We start from the raw sequence: 12,239 nt of genomic DNA, 5'->3' as shown, positions 1-12,239 counted from the left end.
AGTACCAAATGCTGGAAGTGGACAGTAGCTCCATCAGCATCGGAATGATCTACCTTTTCTCTTGCGTATCCCCGATTTCCATCGCTCCACCATTGGTGGCCGTGCCTTCAGCTGCCTGGGCCCCAAACTCTGCAATTCCCTGCCTAAACCTCTCCGCCTCTCCTTTTTTAAGATGCTCTTGAAAATTTACCTAGTCACCTATCCTAATATCTAGTTCTGTGGCTCGGTATAAAATGTTTGTCTGATACCGCTTCTGTGAAGCACCTTGATATGTTTTATGACGTTAAAGGCACTGTGTAAATGCAAGTTGTCGTAGGACTCGCTGGTTCGTGACCAGGAGTGATGCCTTGGCTGACTTTTTCCTTCTGACTTTACCTCCCCTTCCTCCCCATGACTTCTTACCTGTTATTCATGTGTCAGCCTTGGCTGTGAGTGATGACAAACCTTTTGACTACAGGAGCTGATTCTGTCTTCTCACTTGACATATGCGAGTTGCTGGAAAGCAATGCTAAACCTTCATAAATCACTGTTTAGGACCCAGCTGGAGTATTCTGGGCACTGCACTTCAGTAAGGATGTCAAAGCCTTGGAGAGGGTGCAGAGGAGATTTACTAGAATGGTACCAGGGATGAGGGACTTCAGGTATGTGGAGAGACTGGAGAAGCTGGGATTGTTCTCCTTGGAGCAGAGAAGGTTAAGGGGAAATTATAGAAACATAGAAGATAGGAGCAGGAGTAGGCCATTCGGCCCTTCAAGCCTGCTCCGCCATTCAACGAGATCCTGGCTGATCATCCAAACCCGAGCACCCGGTCCCTACACTGACAGCCATCCCACCCAAGCCCTATCCCCGTAACCCCACGTATTTAATCCCCCCCTAACACTAAGGGCCAATTTTTATCATGGCCAACCAACCTAACCCGCACATCTTTGGACTGTGGGAGGAAACCGGAGCACCCGGAGGAAACCCACGCAAACACGGGGAGAATGTGCAAACTCCACACAGACGGTCACCCAAGGCCGGATTTGAACCCGGGTCCCTGGCGCTGTGAGGCAACAGTGCTAACCACTATTAAGAGGTGATCAAAAATTGAGGGTTTTGATAGAGTAAACAAGGAGAAACTGTTTCCACTGGCAGGAGGGTCGGTAACCAGAGGACACAGATCTAAGATAATTGACAAAGAAAAATTAGGGGCGGGGTGGGAAATGAGAGATTATTTATTTATGCAGAGAGTTGTTGTGATCTGGAATGCACTGCCTGAGGGTGAAAGCAGATTCAATAGTAAACAGATTTTCACATATACAGGAAACTTTCTGATATCCGGCACTGACGGGACCGAGCTGCTGCCGTAACATCAAAAGTGCCGGACATACCAGAGTTAATGTTTAAACATACGAAACTGAGAAGCTCCATGTGAATCAACAAACCCTGTTGCTTAACAACAGCTTCAAAACAGTCGCTGCAGCTGCAAGCGTCTGTAGCTGAAGCTGTTGCTATAGCTACAGACCTTGCAGTGCTTGACTGGGGGGGAGGGGAAAAAGCAACGAGAACTAAAAAAAACATATAGAAAACGGCTCCTGATTTTTGCTGTTAGACCGAGTATTCCGGACATATAACCTCCGGATAAACCAAAGTTTCCTGTACTTGAAAAGGAAACATTTGAGGGCTATGGGCAATGTTCCCCCTGAGGTGCATGGCCGCTGGGAGGTCCCGCTCGGGCCACTCGCCAGCTGCTGCCGCTGGAAAAGAGACCGCACAACAAATTTAAAGGGACACCAAAAAAGATTGGCTATGGGAAAAGAGCAGGGGAGTGGGATTAATTGGATAGCTCTTGTAAAGAGCTGGCACAAGCACGATGGGCAGAATGGCCTCCTGTGCTGCATCATTCTAGGAGATGGAAGCCTGCCTGATCTCTTCTCTCTATCCCAGCAGTATTGAGGAGGCCAGGTTGTATTGACTCTGCTGCTGCTCCAGCTTAGCAACATGGGCTTTCCATCCTTGAAGTGACTGAGAGGTGGCTTCTTGAGTTACATAAGATAGCAGCCGGTATGGAAGAGGTAGAGCTGGATGGTCACTAAGCAGGGAGCAGGACAGGGGACACACAACCATACTAATGAAAGGGCCAACTTGGACTCGCTGTGGGGAAGCTCCACCCCAAAGAGTGGTCAGCACGGGAAATGGACTTCCTGACCCGAGAGTGGAGGCAAAAACCAGGCAATCCTTGAAGAAGCTGTTGATTATTGTGATGGGAGGGATGGTCATAGTCTCTCCCTGAATGTGCTACGGTGGGCCAAATGGCCTTCCTCGTCGGTACATGTCTCATGATATGGGCTTGGCGTGCTTTAGTTTCAGTAGGTTTGAGGCATGTGCTGTTGTGTTGAATTCCTCTTCCTTTTCCTCCCCCTACCCCACCTAATAATAAAGAAAAAGACTTACATTTATATGGCGCCTTTCACGACCATCAGACGTCTCAAAGTGCTTCACAGTCAATGACGTACTTTTTGAAGTGGAGTCACTGTTGTAATGTAGGAAACACGGCAGCCAATTTGTGCACAGCAAAGACCCACATGTAATAATGACCAGATAATCTGTTTTTGTTATGTTGGTTGAGGGATAAATATTGGCCAGGACACCAGGGATAACTCCCCTGCTCCTCTTCGAAATAGTGCCATGGAATCTTTTACATCCACCTGAGAGGGCAGACGGGGCCTCTGTTTAATGTCTCATCCAAAAGACGGCACCTTGGACAGTGCAGCACTCCCTCAGCACTGCACTGGCGTGTCAGCCGAGCTTTGTGTGGTCAAGTCCCTGGAGTGGGACTTGAACCCACAACCTTCTGACTCCGAGGCGAGGGTGCTGCCCACTGAGCCACGGCTGACACTAATAACTGGGGACACAGTTGCAGAAATCTATTGGCAGAATGCCCCTGGTTACAGTCTGGGTGCCCGAGGCGCAAGTTCTGTTGAAAAGCGTCAAGACTGAGTCGTTCTGTCCTTTCTGATTTCAGGTCCTGCCGCTGCAAATGAAGGAGTGCTGGCCAACTTCTTTAACAGTTTATTGAGTAAAAAGACGGGTTCTCCTGGGAGTCCTGGAGCCGGAGGAGTACAGAATGCAGCCAAGAAGTCAGGTAAGCTCTTGTCACCTGTCGCATCCATCCGGGCCGGAGGTGACTCATTCAATAGCATTGTTACCACCGAGGTTTCAGTAAAGCAGCCTGGCGGGTGGGAGCAAGTTTCATACATCCTCACTGGAAGCATCCATCAGTACTTCTAACCGCGGCGACAATTTGGAGCATGAATTGAGGGTATCTTGCTGGCTGACCTCTGAATTTTGGAGACCAGGAAGATCCCACCGTAAGATCCTTGGTCCGTGCTGAGTTAACTGGTCATCGCCAGGGCGGTGACAATTGGCTGCGGTGTCCCTGGTGTATCGAAAGGATAATCTTCCAGAGGGGTGGGGTGGGGGTCGCTGCTCCTGATTGCCTGCACAGCAATTCCTGCTGGTAACATACATGTACGGATGTTGGGTCAGCCCGCGAGTAATGGTCTGTTAATGTTGCCCATGGGCAGCCACCTAACACTTACCATCGAAACACATGGATAATGACCGCTTGGGTAAGACGCTGGAGGTTGACCACTGCCTGTGGGAACAGGACCTGTATCAGGTCGTCAACACTTCAAGGAGGGGTGGAGAGGGGTAAAGTTACTCCAACTTTTAACATAGACATCTTGTAGACTGGGGCTTGCTGATTCACATCTGCAAATTCCGAGGGACGCTTGGGAAGAGATAGCAGAGGCTCAGGCTAGATAAGGGTGGCGGTGGAAAATCTACACTGTCCAGTCAAGAGGAGGAGGAAGGAATTTTTAATCTCGTATCAAACCTTGTTCAAGGTTTTTAATACTTGTGCCCTCCAGTCCAGTTTTTTTTATTGTCCAAGTTACGGTGTATGCGTCCGCGATATCTGTACTAATTATTTACAGACCTGGATCATGTCCCCTGTCGCCTTTTTGTTCCCCCCCCACCCAGTGAAAATAAGCTTAGTTGTTGGAGCCTTTCTGCATCACTCCGTCCCCTAAAGACTGGAATCGCCCTGCTCTTGTATCCTGTACAAAACTACTGCTGCAGTACTCGCCTTCCCCATTAGTTACTGACTAAACCTCAGAGTTTGAGCTGTAACTCTCGCTTCAGCTGGGACCAGGGGCTTGAATGGAAGCAGCTCGAGGTTGTTGGGATGCTGTCCAACTGTAATGACGCCAGAGGGCTTTGGGGCATATGTTGCTTCCAAAATTGTAATTTTGTTTTTTGTGTGTTGATGGGGAAAATCGGAGATAAATCAGGCATCAGGAACTGTGTGCTGAGAAGTTCTCAAGATCTTGGTATCAATCAGGCTACACAACCAGCCAGACAATTCCCATTGGAGTCAGTTGGAAATTCCTGAAATTCTTGGAAGCGGAGAGACTGGATCTTCAAGCTGTTTGAAAAGTAACTAAGACATTCACTCAGCAACCAACCTCGGGGTGGTCATGAGGCATTATCCCGATGCTTTATAACCATACCTGTCGAGTAGTTTCATACTAGATTTATGAAACTCCCACAGTGGCTGTCTAAGTAAAGAAAAAAAAGTCTTGCATTTATTTAGCAACTTTCTCGGGCAAAGCACAGATTGACTAACTCGGCGCAAGCCGGGAATCTAACCTGCGATCCTCTCCTGTATGGTGTAGCGTTACAGCACGCAGTCTCTTCTGAGTCAGAGGTTCGTGGGCACTCCAGAGACTTGAGCACAAAAATCTAGCCCGACATTTCAGTGCCGTACTGAGGGAGCGCTGCACTGTCGGAGGGGCAGTACTGAGGGAGCGCCGCACTGTCGGAGGGGCAGTACTGAGGGAGCCCTGCACTGTGTGAGGTGCAGTCTTTCAGATGAGACGTGAAATCGGAGGCCTTGTGTCTGCCCTCTTGGGTGGATGTAAACACAGCGCTGTTCTGAAGAAGAGCAAGGGAGTTCTTCCTGGTGCCCTGATCAATATCTATCCTTCAACCAACATTACTGAAAAACATTATTTGGTCACCATCACGTTGCTGTTGCTGGGATCCACATTTCCCGCAAAGCGCTTTGGGACATCCTGAGGTCACGAAAGGCGCTATATAAATGCATCTCTTTTTTCTTTGCTGCCTGCAAGAAATTAAAGTCAGTTTGTCTCTTCAGCTGCCCTTGTATGCTGCAACTGAGTCTCTGTGTGCCAGTGATCTGCGCTGAACCCTGATTGCCGGAGATATTGATGCTGACCCCCAGGTATTGCCACATAGGATGACAGGACGTGGTTTTTTGTGCCCGTAATTTCCCCCCTCTAGTTCCACCACCCCCCCCCCCCCCCCCAAACCCTCCACTCCAGGTTTGTTGAGGGGCAGGAAGCATTGAAGGAAAATGGAAATTCCCAAAGGAAGAGAGAAGAATCCCATTGGATCCACCAGCCTGGATATACAGCAAGGGACCCTTCCTTAAGCATATTGTGTTTAAATCTTGCCCTACTGCTGCTTGGGCGTACAAATTACATGGTTTGGCTAACAGTCGGAGCCATCATTTGAAGTTTGGCATTAAGATAACCTCATTATCATTTCCCCCCCTTCCCCGTGGCCCACATCTCATCTCTTTCCTCCTTCCAATTCCACATCTGCCTCACTTTTCACCGTCTCTTTGATCCTTGCTCCCATTTCCCCCTTTGTCTCACTTCTTATCGTCTCTCTCCTCGATTTTCTCTTCCCTTTGCCCTACTTATCATCCTCTCTTTCTCCTTTGTCCCATTTCTTAGTGAAATTGCGGTACCTCGCGACCATCGAGCCCAGCTGCCCATGCGAGTAACTAATGCAGACAGATCTGCTGTGTAATCCAAGGATTCCCTCTAATTCCTATTAATTTGGAACAGATGCCAGAAGAGTTAAAGAATGGAATAATCTGCCAGGCAGGGAGGATATTTAAAGCACAGGTGGATGCTAGGCTGGGAGAGTTAGAGGGATGAAATTTGTTGGGTCCCAATGTTACTTTTCTCATTCTTGATTTTTTTTTTCGTCTTGCTATGATGTTTTATTCTCTCTGATCCATGCTCAAGTTGCAGCTGAGGGGGAAAGAAAGAAAGACTTGCATTTATATAGCGCCCTTCACGACCACTGAACATCCCAAAGCGCTTTACAGCCAATGAAGTACTTTTGAAGTGTAGTCAATGTTGTAATGTAGGGACTGAGGGTGCAAGCCCCACTCCAGAGACTTGAGCACAAAAATCTAGGCGGACCCTCCCAGTGCAGTGCTGAGGGAGCGCTGCACTGTCGGAGGTGCCGTCCTTTGGACGAGATGTTAAACCGAGGCCCCGTCTGCCCCCTCAGGTGGGTGTAAAAGATCCCATGGCACTCTTTCGAAGAAGAGCAGGGCAGTTATCCCCGGTGTCCTGGGCCAATATTTATCCCTCAATCAGTCTCATCCAAAAGATGGCACCTCCGGCAGTACAGCACCCCCTCAGCACTGCACTGGGGGTGTCCGCCTAGATTATTCTGCTCATTTCTCTGGAGTGGGACTTGAACCCACAGTCCCTACATTACAACAGTGACTACACTCGGTCTCCCCTTCTTCCTACAATCTGAAGGCTTTTAAAACCCAGCTCACCTACCTTACTGACATTAAGCGACGGTTTTACAATGGAAGAGCGAAGATTGAGGGCGGTAAGGAGTTCCGCAGTAGAGTTAGAGTAGGTGAAAAGAAAGAAATGACTTGCATTTCTATAGCGCCTTTCATGGCCTCAGGACGTCCCAAAGCGCTTTACAGCCAATGAAGTACTTTTTGAAGTGTAGTCACTGTCGTAATGTAGGAAACATGGCTGCCAATATGCGCACAGCAAGCTCCCACAAACAGCAATATGATAATGAGCAGATCATCTGTTTTAGTGATGTTGATTGAGGGATAAATATTGGCCAGGACACCGGGGAGAACTCCCCTGCTCTTCGAAATAGTGGCCATGGGATCTTTTACGTCCACCTGAGAGAGCAGACGGGGCTTCAGTTTAATGTCTCATCCGAAAGACGGCATCTCCGACAGTGCAGCACTCCTTCGGTACTGCACTGGAATCTCCGCCTAGATTTTTATGCTCAAGTCTCTGGAGTGGGACCTGAACCCCACGACCTTCTGACTCGGAGTGAGAGAGTGCGACCCACTGGCTGAGGAGAGTCAGGCTGCTCTTACGGGCTCTGTTGCGGATTCTTGGAGCTAGTTGCTGGGAAGTGTGCAAGAGTAGCTTGGGGGATGAGGATACTCCCTCTGACCTCTTCCAGTGTCGTGGGTGGGCATGTAGCACTGGGTCATGGAACTAATCTTGGTGCCCAGTTATGCTCTTGAACTTCCACTGTGCATTTTATGTATTCCACAGCTTTTAAACCACTTATTTCCCTGCCTTGCTTTGCTGCCTCGTTCTTAAATAAGCCTTTCTGCATGCAGCACTAAGTTGTGAGGCTTTGATGCTATTTTTGTTTTCACTCAAGAATTCAGAGTGCTGACTTTATTGTTGAGTAGGAACAGGCCACTTGGTTCTTTTTTTAAATGCAAAGTTTTACTTTTTATTGGACTTTTTTTAAAGTCCCAAAGCTCTGCTCACACCGATTGCTTCGAAACAGTGACTTGCATCGAAATATATCGAAGTTACAACGTGGAAACCGGCCATTTGGCCCAACCAGTCCGTGTCGATGTTTACCCTCCATGCGAGCAAATAGTCCCAATCACATTTACCACCCTGTTCCCATATCCCTTCAACCCCCTTTTCTTTATCTCCCCCCCCCCCCCCCCCCACCTCTCCAATCTAATCTTGAATGTTGACATAGTTTCTTCGTCAACTTCTAACCCGGGAAGTGAATCCCACAGCCTCACAACTCTGAAAAAGTTTCTCCTGCCCTCTGTTCTAAACCTTTTACCTTTTAGTCTTGTACCTTGACCTCAACTACTGTTTATTTTAGGTTAATGTGGCAGCCATTTTGGTGGTGTTGGATGAGAATGTTGGCCAAGCTATCCGAGGAACTGCCTGCTCTTCGAATAATGCCGTTTGATCTTTAACAGACAGACATTCTCGGTTTAAGGTCTCGTCGCTGCACAGAACTCTGATAATGCCGCACCAGAGTGTCAGTCAGGACCCTGAGCTCGGGTTCCAACTGGGGCATGTACTCCCACTCCTGAGTGCTACCAACTAATTTTAACCTATGTACCTGGACCCCCAAGTCACCCTATCCTTAATTATAGACTCTAGCAATTTCCCAGCAACAGGTGTTAGGCTAACTGGTCTATAATTCCCCTCTCGCCATTCTTAAATAGCGGAGTAACATGCGCAATATTCCAATCTAAAGGAACGGTTCCTGAATCGGGAAAACTTTGGAAGAGGAAAGGAAAAAAATTTGCAGGGCTTTGGAGAAAGGGCAGTGGGAGAGTGAGACTAATTGGGTAGCTCTCTCAAAGAGCTGGCACAGGCACAATGGGCCCAATTAGCCACCTTTTGTGCTGTATGATTCTATGCCACAGACTGGGAGAAAGAACTGAAAAAATCTTAAGGAATGTACAGGACAGGATTTACACACACTGTTGATTGGCTGTTTCACGCAGTTTTTTTTTTTTTAATTGTGCGTCTCTCTCCAATTTTATTTCTAGGACAAAAGCCGGTTTTAACAGACGTTCAAGCAGAGCTGGACAGGATGTCTCGAAAGCCAGATTCCGTAGTCACAACAAACAACTCTTCTCCCACAGAAAATGAAGCCTAAAAGCTGCAGACACACTGTGTATAATATAATATTTAAAATAAAAGACCAAATTAGACAATTGTATCAATCGAGAGGGCCAGCAGTTGTCTAACGCGGCAGCGGCTATCTGTTTTTGTTTGGGGGGCATGAAGGCATTAACTAAATTTAAAAATGACTTGTCGCAGGATAAGTGTGTGCATCCCTGTGTCTGACAACACCTTAATCAACAAAAAACAAAGCGTTTTATCGGAAAGGTTAAGGGGAAAAAGTCTCGCTTAGTACATTGGCAAAGAGGTGTGTCGTTGGGGTTTGAGGTAGAGAGGGAGAGGTTGGGGAAGGAAATCGGACTGGGTCGCTTAGCAAGTTACACTTTCTGGGGGGTTGGGGAGGTGGGTACGAAGAGATCTTGGAATTGGTGACTTGAGATTAATAGTGGAAGTTGCACTGTTGTTCCCTTTACCTATTGACTGCTTGTTGATTAGTCGGTGAGCAATGCCAGTGCGTCAGCCCAGACAGTGTCGGTCAGTTAGTAATCTGCACAGCCGGGTATTGGTTGGAAGGACCGAGCTGGTGCAGGAGGTGGGACCACTAACAGCGGCAGGGTGTGACGGGAGGGAAGGGGAGGAGATGGGGAGAAGGATAGCGAGATGGGGAGTGAGGAGGAGGGAGTCTGAGTCCGTGGCTGTTATTTAACTAACCGAAGTGTAGAAACACAGCACAGTGTGAAACTTTTTTTTTAAGGAACTGTTTGAACAAATCAGGACTCGTGAAGGCGGGTGGGGAAATAACTCTTAAAATCATGAATTGATCAAAGACCAAAATGTGTCTCTTGAATTTTTAAACACTTTTGGGATGTTTCGAGGGCACTTTGAATGATTCGATGTTGAGGACACGGGGAGGAGGAGGGGGAACCTGCGGGATACAAGTGCCTGACACACCACTATGCAGGTGTCACAGTAAGCGCTCAACTCGAACATGCACTATAGCACAAGCGGTCAGTCGCTTCATGGCGTTTTTTTTTTTTTTTTTTTTAAGTTAATTTAAAAGTTATTTTATCAAGTAATGGAACCATTTTTTTGTTTGTTTTAAATTTTTCTGATAGCTCCTGCCTTCCTTGAACCGTAGTGAGTTAGGCCACCCTGAGACAAGAACGGACGAAAAGGGGAAAAAAAGTAGTTTCTCTTTTTTCTTTTTCTCCCCCCCCCCAACCCCACTCCTCCCATTAAAAGATATATCCAAGGAAAGCATCATTCCATTGTCGAGCTGCAGTTAATGAAATGGCACATTATTTCTCTCTGATTGTAAACACTACTCGATGTAAAGTACCTTATTGCATTGCATTCTCCAGGGGATTACCACGGATTGGGATTGTGCGGACTTCTACATTCTGTTGCACGAACTGTACTAACCTGTGCTGAAATGGGAGGTCTGGATAATCGGCATTTTCCCTATAACATTGCATATATATTATTAAAAAAGCAGTAATATATTTACCACTGAAAGCTGGGCATAATTAGCTACTTCCGTGTACTTTCCAATAGCAAGGCTGTTTGTATAATTTTTATTTTTTATTTTTATTTTTTGAAGCTCTTGTGTGTAATATGTGTACCCCGGAGGTAACCGGGAATGACGCACTCCTGCAGAAGTGGATTGTTCCCGGGTTCCTTGCGCCGAGAGGGGGAAATGTTTGCAGGATTGTCTGGAGAATTTACCTGAAATCTATAACCAAAGTTGCTGTAGCTTTGGAGAGACTGCACAGTTGGTCCACTGTTTTATTTCAGTTTTTTTTAGATTAAACTGCTGGAACCAAACACGCAAATAAACTGCTTCGACGATAACCGAACAAAAGGTTAATCCGTATAACTGTTGTATAGTGGGATGCTGAATAATTGTTACACTAACCTTGAGAAACCCAATTAATGCTTAGTGGACGTTTTTCTGTCTTTGTCTCTTCCTAATCCACCCCTTCCTCCCTTTCCCCTGCCCCCATTTTGCCTTTTCATTTGTCTCTACTGTCTGCATTTTTTTTGTCTCTTTCCACCCCCACCCCCAGCTTTTTCAGTCTGGATATCTGTTTCTTCTGTGTCTTCTACTTTTACCTCCCATCTCCCTCTCCCTCTCCCTCTCTCTCTCTTCCTTCCCTGTTTCTTGGCAGTGTTTGTGTGTCTCTCCCTCTTGCCCTTTGTCCATTTTTCAGTTAGCGCTTTTGTCCTACTTCTCCTCTTCCCTCCTTTCTTCAGTCTGTGCCTCGCTCCCTTTGTATTTCTCTCTCCCTCTCTACGTTCATCGAGTTGCAATTCTGACCAGAAGATGCTGTAGTCTGGATGATCTGCCTCGATCTTGTTGACCTACTCCGATCAGAACTGAAATGATACGTTTATGCTGCTTCATCTAAAGTTTGCACTTGAGATATTTTGCAGGCAGAAAACAACAAATTGGCATTTTAGAAACAACTTTAAAATGAAAAATTATTTAACAAAGTGAAATGAGTGCTAATGTTCACCTTTTAATGAAGGGGGGATATTTAATAGAGGGAGAGAGATAGGGGAGATATATATATATAGAAATATAAATAGGATTCTCCATTTACCATATTAGGTTAAACCTTTTTGTACTACGTGTCGGACTGAAAGTGTAACATGGAGACGAGGGTTCTGATTTAGTTCACGTGTATGGCTTTAACCTGATACAGTTGTGTGCAATCTTGCTTTTTCTCTACTGCTGACAAAGACAAAAATGTGTGTCTCCACGTACCGGCTTCAATAAATGTGAATCCAGACTCACTGTTGCCTGCCCTTGTTTTCCGGTGTTTAGATTGGGTGGCGGTAGCTTCCGAAGTCGCTGACTGCTGGGATACGGGTTCCACGGGCCCTGACCCGCGCTGGGATACGGGTTCCATGGGCCCTGACCCACTCTGGGATACAGGTTCCACGGGCCCTGACCCGCGCTGGGATACGGGTTCCATGTGCGCTGACTCCGTGCTGGGATACGGGTTCCATGTGCGCTGACTCCGTGCTTGTTAGGTGGTTGAGGACAGGACTAGTGTCTGCTGTGATGCTCTCCATTGTTGAATAGCCCGCTAGTATTCACTGTCTCTGCTCATGTATGAAGAATTGGAACTTGGGTTCGGTATCAGAGGGTTATCTGCTCTCCTAGAACTGTGTCCCAGCAAGGAGTCAGAGCGTGTTGTGGGGGTGAAAGGTCATTACTTTCACTTAGTCAGGGGTTATCCCTTTTGGGACACTCTTAATGCAAATGTTGCAAGAAACTCTGGCTCTCAAGTCCTATTTTGTCACCAATTCACTTGTTTTTCTTTCAATAATTGATACGACATCATTGGGGGCCAATGACTTTGAGTATGCTAGTGCGAAAGTAGGCTAAGCTGCTCTACCCCCTCTCTCCCTCCTTCTCCCCTCCCCCCCCCCCCCCCCCCCAATCCTGCTCATTGTTCCTCCCCACCCACCTGTTTGACTGTTACACTC

The 12,239-nt window shown here is 47.1% G+C and overlaps 1 protein-coding gene across 1 annotated transcript in view; it reads left to right on the top strand.

The window, feature by feature from the left end:
* The window catches only part of dync1li2 (dynein, cytoplasmic 1, light intermediate chain 2), a 108,313-nt gene extending 96,777 nt beyond the window's left edge, over positions 1-11,536 (top strand). The window contains exons 8-9 of the mRNA XM_085992059.1: positions 3,005-3,124; positions 8,669-11,536. Of these exons, the coding sequence (XP_085848185.1) occupies positions 3,005-3,124; positions 8,669-8,778 (230 nt within the window). The 3' untranslated portion in view covers positions 8,779-11,536. The remainder of the gene's footprint in view (positions 1-3,004; positions 3,125-8,668) is intronic.
* The last annotated feature ends 703 nt before the right edge of the window (positions 11,537-12,239 follow it).

Source organism: Somniosus microcephalus, chromosome 6, assembly GCF_052327205.1.
Source record: "Somniosus microcephalus isolate GS21.2 chromosome 6, FLI_Smic_1.0, whole genome shotgun sequence".
NCBI lineage: Eukaryota > Metazoa > Chordata > Chondrichthyes > Squaliformes > Somniosidae > Somniosus > Somniosus microcephalus.
The sequence above is the reverse complement of the archived record's forward strand: the minus strand, read 5'-3'. Positions and strand labels throughout refer to the sequence as shown.